Raw genomic sequence first — 20,427 nt, forward strand, 5'->3', positions numbered from 1 at the left:
GACTAGTAAGAAAGAGGAGCAGGCTAGTGTTCTTCTGGGAGAATGTTCTTTCTAAGTCTCTGGACTGATTTATTTTTCTTACTCATTAATTGTTAATAGAACACCTAGCCTCCTTTCACCTTTCAAAAAACAAAACCTCCTCAAACTTCTAAATTTTACTTTAAAAATAGTTAAAACCTGATGTAAAATAAAACCAGAAAAAAAGTCAGTTAACATAAATTAACAGGTTGACTATGAGCATAAATGTATAGAGATGGATATTCAGTCTTCAAGATGCACCTGAACAGGTAAACAGGGGGAATATTTGCTTCTGGAATTTACAGCAATGTTTTTGTTAATAACGATAGTATGCGATTCACTTCCATGTTAAAGTATCTCAGCTAACATATTTGAGTCTTCAAAAGTTGTAATATTTTCACATGAGTTTTTAATATAATTTTATATTTATAATTTTACTCTTCAGGGTACTGAAGTATGTGCTTTATAATTTGGAGTGAAATACTCTCATATTTCATATAAATGAATGGATTTTATTACTGAAATCCTTGGTTTCATTTCAACATATTGGTTTTCCTGTATTTAGTATATTTTACTGAGTATCATATAACAACTTGCATTCAGCATGGACAATTATTAATGTAGGAAATTCTTATATTCAAAATTATGTTTTTAAGTCTCTGAATTGGAAACTTGCTGAAGTACTTTGTAAGTAACTATACTCAAATTATGTACAGACAGAGCAGAGCATAATTTTCAGTGGTGGTCAGTTCTGAAGCTTTTTTTATTGATTTCAATAATGAATGTAGTTTTTTTCTTTCATTTCTTGAGGCATATTTGACATGAACTGAAACAAGACAGTTTAGCCTGAAGGAAGATGAGATGTCTGAAAGATCTTTGTACAGATGCAAAATTTCTGTGTGTTCTGATAGTTGCTCTGCCTATTCGATGCAGAGCTGGCCATTTTTGTCTGTGCTCTGTCCCCAGGCTGTGCTTCTGCAAGAATTGTTGGGCAGCCAGGTAGCAAACCATATTTGGGATTTTTTCCATGGTGCAGCTCTGTTTTAGGACGTTTCAACTGTGTGCCTGAAGTATCAGCACAGGTTAGAAAGCTGCTTGAGGGTGCCACTGCTCAGCACGATGGTTGCACATTAGAACAGACAACATGCAACATTAATGTTACCAATTCATTAATAAACTAATATTTAAGCAGAGGAGCACATTCTGTGTTAAAAAGTGTTGTGGAAATACATCTGTGAGAGCATGAATGAATTACCAGAGTAAAAATAAGCGTGACTAATTAATATGCAGTTTTTGAGAAGAAAAGGGAGTGTTAGCAGACTCATCAGCTATATTTACAAGTGATTTCTGCTTCTACCTATTGAGGATAGAGTCATCCTAGGAGACTTGAACCTGGTGGACTTATTTTTAGCTTTTCAGACATGTTTCTCAGTGTTTGTGGTCAATTACAGTTCTCATAACTCTGGCTGAATTACCTTGCTGTGTGCTGTACTCTGTGAAACTTGCTTTGTGCCAGCATTACAGGCAGTGATGGCTGAATGCCCTACGGCATGTCTGTGTGTCAGATGTAAACCTGGCTCTTCAGAAGCACTCCTGATGCAACACAGTTTGTTCTGCTTGTACATATGGGCAGCACACTTTCACCACCACCAAATACCGAAAGATAATGGTGAGACTGAACAAAATAGCAACTGCTACCACTGGAGGTGTTGTGCAGCTCATCTCATTTTTTTTCATATCTCTGTTCTTTGTCCTTTTTCTTCCTTTCCTCATTAACTACTGAATAAAGTCTTTCTCTAATCTGTTTTTTTTTTCTGTTTGTTGACCTTCAGAATCCTGTGTGGCTAAAGAAGGAAATGCCATATTTCCCCCATAACACCACAGTGTACCCTGCTTGGGTTTACTGCCTGTCACCTTATAGCAGCAAGCATGCTGTGTTCCAGTAGATATATATAAAATATATGAAAATATTTCCCTCATACTACTGCTCTGTGCAAATAACTGATATAATTGCTGCCATAATGTTGTGTAAATGTTGAGAGTAAAGGGCATGGGCTCTTGAAATGAGAAGGCTGGTGGTTCAGGAAGGATTTCATTGCATTTACCAGCACCACACAGGAATCCAGAAGGATCCTTGTGGTCACCTTCCATGATTTCCTGCATAAAATAATAGGCTGCTCTGTACTGACTTCTGTGCAAGCTAAAGCTTATTTTTTGAAAAATGTCACTGTTTGAAAACAGGAAACTGTGCAGCAAGGCAAATCTCTCTCAAACCTAGTTTAATAGTTGGTTAGTTATCATCAGTGTTTAAACTTCTCCACCTTTACTCTGCCTTCTTCCTGTTGTCTGACTTTTTGTACTACAATTTTATTTTCATGTTGCATTGAAGAGCTGTTTAACAAATGTGTTTTTTTCTCCCCGTATGTTAAGCAATCAAGTTCTTCCCTAAAAGATCTCTTAAATGTAAATAATAAGGACAATGTGTCCATTTGGCATATTTTTCTATTTTTTGTTCTTGTTATGATACTTCTCTGAGCACTCTGGTGTTGGAACATTCCTCTTGAATCACAAATGTCTTTATGTCTTGATCAACAATCTGGATTAGGGGATCGAGTGCACCCTCAGTCAGTTTGCAGGTGACATCCAGTTGGTTGGGAGTGTAGATCTGCTGGAGGGGTAGGAAGGATCTGCAGAGGGATCTGCACAGGCTGGATTGATGGGCCAACTGTGTGAGGCTCAACAAGTGCCAGACCCTGCCCTTGGCTCACATCAGCCACATACAGTGCTACAGGCTTGGGCAGAGTGGCCGGAAAGCTGCACAGCAGAAAAGGACCTGGGGGTGCTGCTGGAGAGCAGCTGAACATGAGCCTGTGTGTGCCCAGGTGGCCAAAAAGGCCGGTGACATCCTGTCCTGGATGAGCAGTGGTGTGGCCAGCAGGACCAGGGCAGTGATTGTCCCTCTGTACTCAGCACTGGTGAGGCTGCACCGCAAATCCCATGTCCAGTTCTGGGCCCCTCACTGCAGGAAGGACCTTGAGGGGCTGGAGCATGTCCAGAGAAGGGAAATGGACCTGGGGAAGGGTCTGGAGAACAAGTCCTGTGAGGAGCAGCTGAGGGAGCTGGAGTTGTTTAGCCCAGAGGAGGCTCAGGAGAAACCTTATCACTCTCTACAAATACCTGAAAGGAGGGTGTAGCCAGGTGAGGGTTGGCCTCTTCTTCCAGGTAACCAGTGATAAACAAGAGGAATTGGCCTGAAGTTGTGCTAGGGGAGATTTAGATTGGATATTAAGATACACTCCTTGCAGGAATGGTTGTCAAACACTGGAACAGGCTCCTCAGGGAGAAGGTTAACATCGTTGGAGGTATTGAAAAGATGTGTGGATGTAGCACTTAGGGGCATGCTTTAGTGTCTGACTTGCAGTAATGTTAGATTAATGGTTGGACTTGATGATCTTAAGAGACCTTTTCCAACCTAAATGATTCTGTGATATAAGAACTACAGTTAAAATAAAGTAGCAGCTGTGCCAAGGACAGCTAAAATTTGTTTATGTGATGTATTTACCTATTGATGTATCAAACAACTCCCTGCATTGGGATTTCATGTTTGACTGATTTGTCTCATATGATGCAAGCCTTTTTCAGAGACTTTTCTGTTCTGTAAGGTTGGCCTGTGTCCTTGTACCTACAGAACTAATGGTCAGTTGTATTAAAGTGACCGGAGTTTTCTCATGTCAGGTCCTTTACTGTTTGTTAATTTTTACTCCACTTGATCTGTGTCTTGTCAAATGTTGCTGTATCTGTTTTAAAAATACTAAATAGAACAAGAGAGCTAAGTAAATATATATTGCAGTCTGACAAAAACATGTTCTTGATGCTGATTCTTCACTGACTGCATTGTATTTGTGGCATCCATTTCCAGTGCTCTGCGATGACTTTGTATTAATTGAGTTCTGCTGGGTAACAATTAACCCCAGCATAAGCAAACAAGTACTCTTACATCCCATATTTCACAGCAACTGCACTTAAATGCTTTTATCCCACTACATGTGGGATTCTGTTGCAAAGCAAGGACAAGAATGTATTACTTGCAGTTGCTGTCACTGTGAAATAGCTCATGTAAATTATCATTCTTGCTTACTTGAGATTTAAATTGTTTGTCTACCTGTGCTCATACCCTTGAAATTGTAGTGCTAGCAGATGTATCATGCCAGCAAAATTTTATGTTTATTAAAATTGGTGTCTATGACAGAGGTGATACCAGCATGACACCAGGAAATGTCATCAATGCTATAATCCTATTTTATGACAACCACTGCATTATTTTCTCTTGTACTGACACCTGGGTTTCTCCATAGGGTTATCTACGTTGTACTCTGTTTACTTTTCCAAGTTTTTTTCCTGTAAATCTATAGGTTTATTTGGTATTTCTGAAATATATTGATTGTTCTGATTCTTAAAAATATTTTGATCATAATAGGTACAACCTTTAACTTGTTCCAGGTTTTTTGTCTTTGTTTGCATAATTGTTCCTGTAACTCACAGTTTCATAGTTTTTAAATATTAATGACTTCAATATACTTAAATATTTTGGTTTTAATTGATTTTTTTTTGTTCCCATTATGATGAGTTGTTTTTCATGAACTGCTGCAAGCTTTTTATATTTACAGGAGCATTGTCTTCTTGATTATCTTAGAAATTGTTTCTAAACAGCTACAGTAATTTACAGGTTCATTCATCTCTGGTTTGAGTTTGATGGGAATTGATTTGTGGGGAAAAAGTCATGATCACTTGTATGCAACCTCCTATGAATTTAACTTTGTTCAATTAGTTTTTATTTTTCTAAAATTCAACATTATGTAATACTTTTAATATTAAATGTCTCTAATGTTGAAGCCACCTCAGTTAGGAAATCAACACTTTAAAAAAACCTAAACGCATGAATTCATGAAAAGCATAAGCTGCATTATTTCCAGCAGATATTGTCACCGATTTCTATGGTGTAGGCAAAATAGCCACTTGATATCAGACTGACAGGAGTGAAATGTATTATGTAAGGACCTGAATTTTAAAATCCAAGTGAGCAGGTGGAGCAGGAACATTGTTAGCTGGTGCGTAGCCATTTTCTCTCTCAAGGTTTCAGAAAACACTTTTGTCTGCTCTGCCTGTCTGGAGTGTTTGAGCCCCTTTATGTGAGATGCTATCCTTCTGGGCAACAGGCACTGTTCAACAAGAATCTTTACAACTTACTTAAACATTTTTTTCCTTTTCTTCTGTTGAGGCTGTCATAAAGCCTAGCAAATTAGGTTATATGAATGTGAAATGTTATTTCTGTGTTAACTATTTGGATTGTGATGGTGGCTTCTCATAAGGGGTCAGGCATTTGTGTGTGCAGAACCCTCCAATAACTTCACTAATTAGTCTCCTCTTCAGATGCTCGTTTGCTTGCTGCAGAGTTGTGGGTTGTGATTGTTTTGTTGGTTAGCAGAGCTTCCAAGGAAACAGAAAACAGATTAGCTAAAATGAAGATGAAAACTTACTGTATAGTTGCATCTACAACCACAAAAAACACTTTGATACCCTTTCAGAAGCTGTCATATTTTAGCATTTGCTTCATTACTAAAGATAATAAGATTTTTTTAAATGGATACATTTAATACATAACATATATTACAAACAACAGCAGTAAAGTCTGAGAAGCAGTTTAATTTTCATGTAAAACCAGGGTACTTTGATTGCAGCATCCTCTACCATACTTTATACCATACTGTCCATTTAGCTGTAAGTCACAAGAGAGAGTGTGTGTAAGTATTGGTGCTGTTCATGAGTGCTTCTTCTTGATTGTTTATTGACATGGGAGAGTGGAGGGAGGGAAGATACAACAGATAAGCTGGATTGACTTGGGTGGAGCTGGAAGAGGATGTACCACAGGAAAACCTGTCCCTTGCAGCTTAAATACCCATCTCTTCAGTTCTGAACCAAATCTAAAGCCCTGCTCACATAAAGAGCTTTCAGCTCTTCAACAGTGCAGGCTGTGACAGCTTTTTGCTACAAGGTGCTTGGTCTAAGCTTGTATGTAGAGCCACACAGATAAGAAGGATTTATTTTTTCAGGGGGTTTTGGCTTTGGGTGAGCCAGCATTAAGACAGCATTAATTTTTTAAACTGAGGAAACCTAAGATTGCACTGGGCACTTTGTGCAAATGTGAAGTGAAAAGGACTCCTACGTAAAAGTCTGCAGTTATTGTCAGAATTACTGATAGGCTAAAAGCAGGATAGGGGAATAAAGAGGAATCAAAGATGATTACAGAAAGCTTATCCTTGGGAGCAGAGTTTTTTTTTTCTTTGTACGTGTGTACAGGCAGTACATGGAATTAGGCAAAAGTTGCCGTGTGTGTAGGTGGAGGGTGGTTTGTCTGTGTTAATAATTTTTCTCCTCTGAGCAGCAGAGGGGGCTGCTATTGCTTTGCTGCAGCCCTCCCTATGCAGACTTGTGCCGTGTTCCTTTGCAAAGGTTTTCCTTACTCCTGCAGCTAAAATCCTGGGGCTTGTTTTTTAAGTGTAGGGAATAAATGTAACTGGAACCGGAAGGATTCAGGTTTTTTTATTTGTCAAGGAATATGTTTCCAGTTTAGGAAATGATGTAGGAATGTTTCCTTTAAAACAACAAGTATTAAACTTATTTTCAGATGGCTTGTGTGATGAGAATGCAATGTATAGTTCTGAGTACACAAGAGAAAGAGAAAAAACTTCATACTACAAAAAGACATTGATTTTTAACCTATTTTTTTGCAAGGACCACATGCAAGGTAGTTAGATTCTTCATGCTTTTCAGTTTGTGCTTTAAAGGGTTTTAAACTAAGTTATAACTTGCATAAAGCTGTCTCAGAAAGGCTACACATAAAAAGTGCTCTGATTGTGGAAAGAAGGCAACAAAAAAGCATTGACAGGTTTTTTTTTCCTTGCTTTTTTCTATGAATCTATTTTTTAATAGAGGGGATCTTGTCAAGGCATACAAATGCTTTAAGGGCAGGTGTTCAGGTACTGGGGCCAGATACTTCAGTGGTGCCCAGTGGCAGGATAAGGGGCGATGAGCACAAACAGAAATTTTGTGGAAATACTCAAAACTTGCCTGGGCATACTCCTGTGCAACCTGCACCAGGTGAACATGCTTTAGCAGAGAATTGGACTAGATGATGTCCAGAGGTCTCTTCCAATGATTCTGTGATTCATAACTGCCTGTCAGAATTACTTTTGTATTACTATGACGGTTTAATTATTTTCAAGCAAGTTTTGTTGTTTTAAAATATATTTTCTTTTTACTTTTCTGATATAGAGCCTTTTTTTTAATTGGGCGGTAATAATTCTAGAAATATTCATACTTGGAGATTAATATAAAGAAACATTTCTAACCTTTGATTTCTTTCTAATTTATATACCCCACAGTTTAGTGCTAATCATTCCACATGTGCAGGATCATTTGAAAAGGTTACACAACTGTCATTAAATGTAGTTTGTTAAATATTAAAACATCCATGGAAGCATCCATTTGTTTCTCTGTAGATAGCAAGTTACTTCTCCAACTTTACTAACCTGCAGCATGCTTTTCTACAAATATCAGTGATTTGTTTGAAAAGTACTTTTTACTTCCTGTGCTTTTACTTGGCTGTGTTAATTTATGATTTCATTTGCTCTTCAAGGCTTGTAGGTGTTTAGCTATACTTTTCTAAGTAGAATTTTCCTACATCTTCACTTGTACATAAAACTAATATGTTAAATATAATTGCTGCCCTACTAATTTTTCCTATTCTGTAAGTGGATCATGAAGTTTGCTTATAGATCTGTGGGCTATGTCTGTAGTAATATGGTTATTACTAAGGGTAAATACTTGAATTGTCCTTTGAATTGTCCTTTGGTTGCTTGGCTTAGGAGTTGCTCCCTAAAGGTCTGTACTAGGGAGATACTTGCATTTGTTACTCAAACTTCCCTATCAGTTTATTTATGTAGAATTAATTAAATTGGTGCCTTCAGGGATAACTACCTGAAGCAGCATCTTGTTATCCCATGCTTTTTCTTAGACTTTGAAATCAATGTTGGTTCAGCACCCACATGGTTTTTTCTCTGCCTCTTTGTTGTCAAGATGAAAATGAGCTTCTTTTTTTTTTCCAGAGGAAAGAAAGGAAGAAAATGTGCAGTAGTACTATTTCACCTCACCAATTATATGACAACAATATTATGAAGTAGAAATCATGCAAATGTGCTTCAGAATCCTTTCAGTATACTCACTCCATTGGGATATGTGACTTGTCTAACAAATACATTTGGGAGCTCTGCCCCACTTAAATATGCCATTTGTTCTTTTTGTTGTTCTTGACTATGTGGCACATGCTATTGCCTGATGTGATCATTAGCCCAAATATTTCCAGTCTGTAGTGATACAGCTGTATTTTCTTGAGCATTTATCAGTGGATGCTGTTGCCCTGTCAGCTTTAAGCTGCTCCTCCTTTTGAAGGTTAACTGAAGTTGGTATTACTAGTTATGAAACTTAATGCAAATGATGAATCAAAGTGTGGAGAAAGTAAAACTTTTGCTGGTGAGTTAGTTTTTGGTTTTGTTCACACATCCTTTCCCAAATGGTTATTAAATATTCCTTTAGTTATTAATTTAAAGTGTATGTAAAAAAAACCAACTAGTTATGATTAGTAAACTTCTTGCATTTGCTGATCTTTACACTTATAAAATCATGGCATCTGAAATTAGCTTAGGGAGCTGGAGGACTAGAAATTGATCTGAAGACCTGCTACAGGACTAACATTTTTTTTTCTGATAAGTTTCTCATTCAGAGCTATTTTGCGGATTACAGTATGTCCTTTATTTCTCTAGAAGACTTTTCGTTATCTCCAGAACATGTGGCTATTCAGCAAACTGTGCACAGTGAAAGAATTTACATACCTTTATAAATTCTTGAATATAAGGAGAGAAACTAGACAATGTCAATTTCTCTGCTAATTTAATGATTTCTGAACAGGCAGAATGCTTAAAAACAAAATGTCCAAGCTGTCTCAGCAAATGTTTGAACAGACAGCATCTAATGTCCATCCACAAGGGATGATTTTTGACACATGAACTGTTTTTCTTTGCTCATGCCTGGTGTCTGATCTGTGCATGCAGCTGTGCTTGTGTAGTAATGATATACTGTGCATTTTGTGTAGACTTCTTGATAAGCTGTTATATTTTGTTTATGTGAATGTTTTATGGCTTGGTTTATTGGTGAAATTTCTGTTATAAAAATCCCAGTAAAACCTAGAACAGGTGTTTCTATAAATGGTTTGTTTTGTCACAAGCATCTTCTCCCTTTTTTTCCATGGTGCGGTTAATGAAGGTGCTGTCTAAACTTCATGCGAAAGTTGGGAGATTTCTGCCTATTCTTTCCTGGCCAAACAAGTTCAGGAATTCACCAAATTATTATAAAATGTGTTTATGTTAAAAATCTTTGTGTGCCTTGACCTCTGTATGGTATAAGTTTTGATGTACTATTACATATAGTTAAGTGGTATTGAGTGGATTTTAAAGGAGGAAATAATTAGTTCTAGTGGATAGATAGGTATCTTGATAATAATCAGTGAAATACAAGTGGAAAGCATTGTTGTTGGGCATCTTTTCTTCTGTCTTATTTCTTCTTTTAACTCTTTTTGCTAATTTTAAATTTTGTTTCTTTAGTTTGTAACAAGAATTGGGAAGAGAGAGAGAATCTGAGAAGGACACAATTACTAAAGAAGTGCAGAGATTTCTATTCCAAATCAAGGTGGTCCAAACTAACTATTTCTTTGTAAAACCTGGCTTTTTAAACTCTTTCTTCTTATTAAAAGGTGATGTTTTCTACTTACTTTACTACCTGACCATATATTGCATAATGTGAAAGGAGTGAATTGGGAATTTTAGTAATACTGAATGTAATTCAATCTTGGAAGACACTGGCTATACTTTTCAGCTGTGTCATGACATATTACTCAGTTAATGCTTATAAAATTTTAATACATTTGTTCAATCCCTGGCCCCTCTGTGAAGCGGAAAATGTACTTATCGCCATCAAGGATTGCCAGCAGGGATAAATTCCACCTAATTCATCATCAGAAGTCATCACCACTTTCAAGTAAAGTATTAGCAACATTTCCTGTAAGTGCAAATCTCATTCTTACCCAGTCAATGTTTCAAAGTAGGCAGGAGACCTTTGTTCTTCTCATTTAAATTTTTAACTTATGGAGTGTTCCTTAAGGATGGCAGGTACTGTGATCATCACTGGCCCAAAGGTAGTGAGTACTAAAAAAAAATAAAGGCAACAAATAATAAACACTCTTTTTGCCAATCTCATAATTCCTTCAGTTGTAATACCTCGGTCAGATTTTCTAAAGCATGGAGAAAATAATTGATCTAATTAAAATGAATATGTAAAAATAAAGAAAGTAGAAGTGACACAGCTAAATGGAAGAAATCAGACCAAAAATCATTCAATATGGATCAGTTGTTCTTGCCAAATGTAATAATGTTGTCCCTCGACTTTTAAGCTGGACTTCATCCACAGCAAGGACACTCTCTGTTGGTGCTCAGGGGCACTTTCCCTTCTGCACAATTTTTGAGTTTGGTGTGAGCCACTAGTGTTCCATGCCTTAGAGCAAGTGTGCTGCGCCCTGTGTGTGCAGGTATTCCCGTGTATGTGTTTTGGAGGACAAGCTCTTGACAGACTCTGACTCTTCCCACACTCTGCCAATCAGAGTTTGGTGCTGGTCCACTTCATGTCTTTCTTGGCAGGGTTTAATACCAGAATGCCAGTAAGCTCAGAGCTGGATTTGGCCAACCATACCAATCAAGAATGCCAGCCCTTCTGCATACTACCTGCTTTTTTCTGTGCTCTAAGCATTCTTTACTTTGCATATCTTGAGCTGTATAAATAGCCTCACACCCCTTTCCAGTATGCTGTTACCAGCTGAAAAGGATTATGTAGCTTAATTTGGTGCTATCAAATGAATGCCATTGTAACAATCAGTTGCTGCATTTGTTAGATTTATGTGTATTTATGTGTATTTTACAGTGCTGGTAAGAAAAATAGTCTGGTCTCCAAAGAGGCCTTGGAAACAATTTTGTTCCAAGCATACAAACTGTAATACTTTGCGCTGTTCAACCTTTTATTTTGGCAGTGAGTGTAGCTAATCCATAGAGTGTTGTCAGGAATTTTTTTTTAATGCTGAATAAACAGTGTTGGGACAGAATTCTGCTACAGAAGAAAAAAAATTGTGTAAGGTGGTGGAAATATTTTTAATGCCTTTTTCATATTTTTGGGGAATTTTCTTGTTCCCATTTTAATATATAGAAAGAAAGGTCTAAGTCCAAACCTCATTTTTGTCAGTGCTTTTTGTACATTATTCAGACACTGATAAGCATGTTTTAAGTATTTTGGTACTGCTTTGTGCATTTTTGTGTGTGTAGGTATATAAGTAGAGAATTTCTCATTTAAAATGTTACATTTTACATAGAAGGGTGATATAATGATAAGAAAAGCTGAATTTTGCAGTATGGAAAATAATTTTTCAGTTTTCTATCTTCCTTTTTTATAAAAGCAGCCTCCTTAATAAAAAACCACCTGCTTTCCCTTCCCCCAGCTTATCCTCAGCTGGGAATTTGACTTGCATTTTAATCCGGTGTTAAATATTGCATGACTTCTCTACCTGTTGCAGTTCTTAATTCTTGTCTCAGCTTTATTTAAAGGTGCAAAACCAGCATAAAAAAGTGGTCAGCAAATAAATTCCTGCAGAGCAGCTGTAGAAATTCTTTCTAACAGCTGTTGCAACACTGACTAGACTAAAGAGTTAAACTTGCTTATCCAACAAATCATGTTATAGCCAAAGAGAACTGGGCAGACATTTCTGGAATATTTATAAAATGCAAGATGATGCAGCTGGATTTCTGTTGCATACCTGAAATGTTTACTGAAATATTAATTGGAGAAATGAAGACACATGCTTTAAAGATTAAAAAAAAGCGACAGTAACAACAAGACACCATAGTATGGTAAATACAGTGATAAAATTAGGGGACTTGTAGAGTAAGGCCAGATAATAGAGGTCTCCAATTTAAAATGGTTATGTAAGGTGGGCATTATTTTATTTAGAAGCTCATGATTAAATATTTTTAAAATTTTTACAGTATCACTAGTATTGATACTATATAGTCTCGTCAGTATGCATTTTGTTGTTTTCATAAACACGCCATGAGACCTGACAAAAAATTACCTGCTGTGAATGCAAATGTGCTCTATTGTGTAGTACTGATGGAGGGCACATCCCACACCTATAGCTGCATCTACCTGCAAGTTCCCCTCCACTTCTTTTGAGATGGAATTCTGCTCTTGTTGAGATGCCTGGGAGGCTGTCATCTTTTTGGGACCAGTATCACATGCTAAGGGATCCATGGATAAAGAGGGGTGATCTAACAGCTGGTTCTTGCCCAAAGGTGAAGGTCTTGACTGCTCTCCACCTCTTAAACACTGTTTGTCTCTTCATGCATCTGGCTGCTTGGTGAGCTGTTTACAGTTGCTAATCTAGTGGAAAAATGACTTAGTAACAGCAAAAGTTGAGAATTTTCAGGTTTCCTATTTACTGGAGTTATTTCAGAGCTCATATGCCTGGCAAATTTTACTGCCAGTTTATTGAAAAACTGGACAAAGATAGAAGGGGGGGAAGTGCCAGCCTTCTCCTTTTCCCTTCCAGTGTCTCCATTGGACGTTTTTGTTTCCTTTCAGATATGAAGAGGATCAGCTGTGGGATTGAACAGATCTAGTAGAGATTTTATTTTGTTACAGGGTGACATTTATTCGAACTCGCTTGAACTGGTGTTTCCAATTGAAAATTGAGAGTAGTGAGCCCTTACTATTGGTCAGTCTGACTTGCTGCTGGGCTCACCATACATAAGTATTCAAATCCAGTAGGTTGAATTTGAGTCTCATTTTATTTCTCCGTGCGCTCACACTTAAATGCCAGGATGCTTAAGCAGTTATGAGCACGCACATAGGCATGAAAAATATGTAGTAGGTATGTTTATGTGATGATCTCCCCTTTGCTGATATGCTTGATATTTCATCTTCCCTGGCCTCTGCTAATAGACTTGGGGGAATGCTATCTTGTGCAGTGTGAAGTCTTTTGCCAGGCAGCAGTTTACCATCATCCTTACCTATATTTTTTTGAAACTTCATAATTTTTTTTTCAATATAGGAGTGTTATACAAGTTGTACCATCTTCCACCAGCAGTTACAAATGGTGTAGCTCCTTCTTGCTCTCCCACAGCAAAAATGGTAAGGTAGCTCTTTTGTTTTAGACACAGAAATTTATAAATGCCTTGATATGATTTCAGAGCCAGAATTATGACCAGGAATTATCATTTGAGTTAATCCCAGTTAAGAAAATATGGATTCTTCTTCACTGTGTTCTTAAGCTTTGTTGCCAAAGAAAACAAAGCTTGTGCATTTGAGACTTTTATGTGTCATTGTCTGTCATCCTTTGTAGAACTTATGCATCTCTTGGCTAATTTTCACATGATTTGGCAAAAAGATTAAGATTACACAAATTTGCAAGATAAATGGAGGGTGGGTAGGTAGGTAGGAAATGGAAGAGACTGCTGAGGAGGAAGTCTACAAGGTGACCATCACCTGTTTAGGCATCTTTGAATCCTTGTGGAATTGGAGTTTGCTGTGATCATGTGTACAGGTTCAGTCAACATTTGTTCCTTCCCTTACACCACAGAAGCCACTTATCAGTCAACACTCACAGTGACACATAAACCTGAAATAAAGGTTTGCTGTGACTGGACTGTTCAGAGGGATGCTTCCGTGTAGATCCCCTGACACCCTGGGACCATAAGGCGCTGGAGAAGCTATAGTGAGTGTAATTCAAGTGCAATTTGAATTTGTATGATAATTTAACCTGGAGCCAGACTTTGTTCTTTCTGTTTCTTGTGTTACAGCAGGTCTACCCCTGGGGTTTTTTGCATGAACTATGGAGAAAGCCATCAGTTTGCATATTTTACTAATTGTTTTGCCCCTTTTGCATGCTATCCAAGTGTATGCTTTTTAGGATATTTTGATCTCATAAGATCAAAATTGTCCTTCCCATTGATCTCCTTCATTGCCTCTTCAGAAATCTTCATTATGTTTTCATATATGTGCAGATTTTTGTATTGAGTAAACTTGGATACAACAGAGTCATTTTAGAGCAACGGGGTTTTTTTCCTATCCAACACCAGTAATGCAGTTGCAGTTAGCTTCTGTTCAGCAGTGCCTTTTATCTATACAATTTATTTGTTAATCTACACAAAGCAGGCTAATATACAATCTGTCATTTGAAAACTGCTTGAATATTGATATTAGAAATCCCTCACATAAATAAACTTGGGACCACAGTTGCTGGGTAAGTTGCTAATAGTGTTGTGTAGGCTGCCTTGCTTTGCTGACAAAGTGGTTCTCGGTCTTTCTAGACCCAGGCAGGGACCAGCATGAATATCAAATGAAAAATAAGGCTTATGTATAATGTAAATTACAGTGCATTCTGTATGCTACAGCTATCCAGAGCTTACTACAGATCTTTTTAGAAAATAAATTATCAAACATATTCAAAGGATTATTATGTTAGTACGATTAATTTGAGAAGGTGACTTTTGAAATGTTGCAGTTCTCTGCTTTATCCATTTGAGGGCAGCTGTTCACCGATGTTAAGAACTGTGGAGAACCTGTTTGGGGTTCTGCTATCTGCATTTTAGTTTTTCTGTACTTGCAAACACTTCTTTAAGGTCTCTCTAGGTCTTGTACTGTTCCATCGCCATATTAAAATGCCATGATTTTGTTCAGGTTTTTTTTCCAGTAACGAGTTTGCAAAATGAGTATGCAGTAGAGTATGCAAAGCAACTCTAGGAGAAAACTCTGGGAAGTTTGCATGAACTGGTTTTTGGTGCAGGGATAATTTCATAGATCCATGTCTTAAAATTATGGCCTTCCTGAGTTCAGTCTACTGAACAAACTAGTTAAATTTGTATCATTTGCTTCTTGGTAAACAGCTCCAAAAAAAGCTGACTCTGAATTACTCTGACTGGAAGGTATAAAGATTATTGCTGCTTTGTACATGCTTTCATTTTACTGGCTTCTCTTCACTGGACTGTCCAAAAGAAAACCAGGAATCTTCTGGATTCTTATGTTTACAGTTAGTTGGAAGTCCACAATAGCCTTGAGTTTAAAAATACTAGTTTTACAGGTACTTTTATGTGATTTCATTTCAAATGTGATCTTGTGATTAAAACAGGCAAGCAGGACAGGCAGGCACTCAGAGAGCCACTGGAAATCAGCCCAACTATATTTAGAAACAGAATGTTAGTAAAATGTATTACAAAGCATTAAAGCTCAAATTTTCATAATTTCACATTTGTCAGGTTTGTACATGTTCTCATCCCATATAATGCAAAAGTGCACACTTTTAAAGATAAAAGCAACAGAGTGGCTATTTAAGCTTTACATTTGAAGCTTAAATTAGAATTACATTTATAATATGTATGTATTGTACAAATACAAAAATAAGTGGTATCTACTATATGTAATGTATTTCTGACACTTCTGAGATAGCCTTCATCATTTTTATCTTCTCTCTTAACTTCAGACTGTACTTTATTTTCTGGCTAAGGACTTTCACTTATTAAAAGTTTATAACTTTCCAGCATTAGCCTGGGACCTTTAAACATTACTGTGAGACAATGATACTGTCAGTCAGCAATGTGTAGCAAATACAAGACTAAAAACTAGAGTGATGATAAGTGGAAGCAAAAGTGGGACAAGATCCCATTTGCTAATGCAAATCTTTTTTTTTCCGGGGGATGGTGATAAAAAAGCAGGGGAAAATAGACACAGGTAAAAACTAAAGTTTTTATCTTATTGCTATGGTTAAGTATGTAATCTAGCTCTGTAATTTCACATTGGACAAAAAAAAGTGCCTTATTTTGCCATGGCTCTGTCTGCCAAAAAGGGGACACTAATTATGAACATGATCCTATTTTTCAAAGTAGAAGTGTGTCCCTGTGGAATTACTCTAGAATAGAAGCTCCTGGGGAAAAACCAATGTACCATTGGGACTTTATCTCAAAACAAAAGAAGAAGGGCTGACAATCCCGAGTTTTGTGTTTTCACAGGTGTGAGAATAACCTGTAACTGCAACTGGTGTGGTGAGCAGCGCTTGGAGAATACAATACTTGAGTCTAGTTTACTCCCCAATTGTATGTAAATCTGTGAATGGGCCAAGTTATGTTCCTGCTTTGCACTCATGTTATGAGCTAATATTTTTTAAAAAGAGGGGAGGGGGAGTAAGCCTGTAAAGTAGTAAGATGCTAGGCTCTTGTATCAACTAATAACAGTTGGTGGTCTGGCACACTGTCAAATTCTTTCAGCAATTGTGCAACAAAATACTCTGAAAACTGAATTTAGTTCAGCAGTTTCAGCAGTTAGTTCAGTTTCTTTTAGTGCACCCAGAGAATTCTGTATGCAACTAAACAAAATATTGGTTAAAGGATAAAGTAAGGCTTGCTTTGTACAGAATGGTGTATCTGATCCTGATCTCAAATTATGTTTATATAATTGCATTATATATTACATTTTGGTAACCTTCGCACTTTGTTGGAACAACTGAGATGGTGACTAGTTCATCAGAAATGGAAAACTGATCTGTTGCTTCTTTTTGAATGATACATCAGTAGGGTATGTGGGTTGATCTCTTTTGAGCTTTTGGTTCTGTTCTTCACTTTGGTTATTTAAAGTAAAAACAAAAGGCTGCTCTTTCCCCTCTTTGGAGTACTTCAGTGAAATTTTCTTCTTTGAATAAAACTGAGATTCCAAGACACTTATTCTGAAGCATTCCAGTCAAGTGAAAGCCTAGTATTTGTATAAAACATGAAATAATTCAGAATGAAGTTATAAAGTAATGCTATTACTGCTGTGTACAAGCTAATGGTAAACTGTTCCTTGGAGTTTTAGCAGGAAGTGTGAAGTAGGAAATGTAAAGAGTCTTTTAGAAGAAAATTTATGTCTAAATGTGCTTTCGAATAACATATGAATGGGATGGTAGAAAAGAAAAAAAAACCAGCCATCTGTGCATGAAAATACTGTGCTACCCATTCTGTCACAGCTTTTCTGTATGCAACATCTGTAAAGAAATAATGATTGTTTGTCTGGGAAAAATATTGTGTTATAAGTAGGTGCTTGCTGTAATGTATTTAAACTGTCAGTGAAACGTTAGGTTTATGGGGTTTTTGCTTTTTTCTTTTTTTTTTTCATAAAAAACTTTCCACATGCAAATGTTTGGTCAGGGAGGTCCTCTCTATGCAAATGAGGCATGCTTACAGCTTGGCTTTTTGAAGGGGAAACAAAGGGCTAAGTGGAAATGCTAATACAGTCATATTTTAATGCTGTCTTTTGTCAAGTTACATTGTTGTGCTCCGAGCATTAAAGCATTACTGCACTCCCTCTTTTGCCCTCACATAATTATACAGTTAATTATCTTTGCTGGTTTGTGCATAAAGAGACTTGTAAGATTTCTTAATGGTCATTTATTCACTGTGTTTTGGACTGTACTGACTCAGTTCTACAAGAGCCTTGATGGTTTTCTACATCTCTTATCAGCAGTTTCATAAGACATTTTCACACGCTTTTGTTTCTTGCTACTTAGTTTTGCTCAAAAATATTTTCAAAATCTGAATATGTTTTTAAGAAACATGTCCAAGTATAGGCACCGGAAGGGGATTGTGGGAACATATGGAGACATTTTAGGAAAGCTAATTTGATCAAGAAATTATTCAAAATGGAAGTAAACTAATTGTGGAAAATCTGAGTAATAGACATTGCTTTGTAGCTTTGTTCAGTGGAGTAAGAACATTTTCCTGAAAAATGGGCCTTGGGTTGGTTGCTAAGGGCAGGCAGACCTCTCCCCACATTCTTCAAGAGATGCTAGGTTCTTGGAGGAAGAGCCCCCCTAATTTCCACTGGTGTGATGGGTAGGCTGAGCAAACTAGTACCCAAACTCTTGGTTAATGAGCAGGCCAGAAGAGGGAAAACTACTGTACTATTGCATCCTTAGAGCCAAAGCCACCCAGATGCTGCTCCCCCTACGGTGGCAGGGAGAGAGGAAGAGGGGCCGACTGCAGTACCTGTACTTAAGTAAGGAAGGCCAGGAGGAAGGAATTAAAAATCACAATGTAGCATCTACTTTTATTAAATGAGCTAGTTTTGTACCAATTTTTAGGAGACACTCTGTTTTTCCAATTTTTAAAAATCCATTTTTATTTCCTTTTTTTAACTTCTGGACAATATATTATGTTTTTAGAGAACATGGTTGAGGTACAGCAAAGTCCAGATCAGTTTTTCATTTCATTTTATTGACAGTCCAGAAGAAATCTGCTCAGGGAGTCATAAAATTGATCCTGCAGCAACAGTGTTACCCTCTGAAGGTTGCAATCTCCTTGGATTCCCCTTCTGAAAGCGTAATACCAGCTCGGTGAAAACAAAACAAAATTAAAAGAAAATTCTTTCTTTAAAGAGCAGGTGTAAGTGACTGTGCTTATTAAAACTCCAGGCAGTCATGATTTTCTTCTTTTTCAATCTGCAGATCCGTTTTTGGAGAAGGGCTCTTCTGACATTGCAGGGGAGGTCCACCAGCTGTTTGACTGACGGGAGCAGTCTGCCTGCCCCTTGGTGGTTTAATTCCTGTCTATACTAGGATAGCTTGCACTTCACTGAGCAGCAGACAGGTCAGGACACTTGGCAGGAGAAGGTTGAGAGGCAGAGGCAGCAGGCTGTGGGGAGCTGATTCACCAGTCTGAAACTTTAAAAAAAAAAATTTAAAAATCGTGCAACTTAAAAGCAAAGTTTTTAGCAATGTTCTTGCAGTGTTAGTAGACTTGATAAAGTAAGAACGATAAAATGTCCAAACCTGGGAAAACTGCCATCAACCATGGCTTGGTTCCTGTTGATCTTAAAAGTGCCAAAGAACCTCTACCACACCAAACCGTGATGAAGATATTTAGCATCAGCATCATTGCACAGGGCTTGCCCTTCTGCCGTAGGCGGGTAAGTGTAAAACTCTTTAAAACCTGGATTTTCATCACTTGGCTTGGAGCTCAGTGCTTTGTCATGGGGCATTCATTCCATGAGGAAGTACTTACATCTCTTATTATCTATTCACTCAGGGTGCCATAGAAGAGCTCTTTGGTAATTTATTTCATCAATTCTTGTGCTTTAATTTAATTAAAATCTGTACATGTTGTCTTAGCTATTACTCATTTAAAGGAACGTGTCAGTGATTCTTTTATAGCTGTAAACTGTGTAGGTGAAAACAAATGCTGTACAAAATAGGTGCACTCATAGATGCATTTTGCTGTTATTCAGTCTTTTAGGTCATGAAGATAGTTTGGGGTATAATTCATTGAACTCAGTTCTGAATTGTAGTAACATATGCGACTTGTTGAATATTAAATTAGAGAATTTAGAAATGTTAAACTAATTAATATTTAAACATTTTTAGTAAGAATTCTTGAAATATGATTTTAATACTTTTGTAACTCAGTAAGGGAGATAACATTTTTTACTGTTACATAAAATAAAAATAGCGTGTTACTATGTGGAAGTTGCGATACAGTTTATATATAGACAATCCTAGCCTGACAAACTATCACGGGTCTTATACTACAGCTTCAGGAACTGTACGAATTGTCTCTTAAAATACATTTATATGCATTTTCTCTTGCTGCTGAATAAATACTGTTTCTGTTTACTGATGCAAGTTTTAAAATCTAGCTCATCCTTTGTAAATATGCTCGCTTTCTTTGAATGTCAACTTAGTACTTTTTAGCAAACTTAGTTAAATCACAGACAAAATTTAAATTTGACAAGGTCACCCTGGAAAGGTTTGATTTTTTTCATACTATGTTGTTTGGAATATCCAAAAATGTTTCTTGTATGCAAAAGGTACATGGCATACATTGAAGGCAGCAATCTAATGTCAATCTGCAACAATGCAAAATTTAGAACACATAAATATATATACATACACAACTGTTTAATGTTGGATCATGTGCATTTCAGAAAAGTATTTTTTCTGAAATCAGGTATTATGCATATGTGTTGTCTGAACATGAAATAGGAACATTTCATAATGTTGAAGGTGATAAAGTAAGTTTCTGTATTTTAATAAAGTGTTTTAATTTTTTTAATATGATTTGGGAACTGTTTGTTTGAAAGTAAACGTTTGGAATATGTTTGGATAGTTTTAGTTCCTTTGTCTTGGAAAAAGCATAGTATAGAGTGTAGAAGATAAGTTTAGTAGATATGCTTCACAAG

At 36.9% G+C, this 20,427-nt stretch overlaps 1 protein-coding gene across 3 annotated transcripts in view; it reads left to right on the forward strand.

The window, feature by feature from the left end:
* Positions 1 to 20,427, forward strand: part of FBXW7 (F-box and WD repeat domain containing 7) — a 176,999-nt gene that overhangs the window by 78,580 nt on the left and 77,992 nt on the right. Inside the window, exon 3 of one of the 3 annotated variants that reach the window (XM_084204502.1) lies at positions 985 to 1,100. The exons of the other annotated variants lie outside the window; for them this stretch is intronic. Coding sequence (XP_084060628.1) covers positions 985 to 1,065 — 81 coding nt within the window. The 3' untranslated portion in view covers positions 1,066 to 1,100. The remainder of the gene's footprint in view (positions 1 to 984; positions 1,101 to 20,427) is intronic. 3 annotated transcript variants of the gene reach the window in all.

Source organism: Fringilla coelebs (assembly GCF_963513975.1).
Source record: "Fringilla coelebs genome assembly, chromosome: 4".
Classification (NCBI taxonomy): domain Eukaryota; kingdom Metazoa; phylum Chordata; class Aves; order Passeriformes; family Fringillidae; genus Fringilla; species Fringilla coelebs.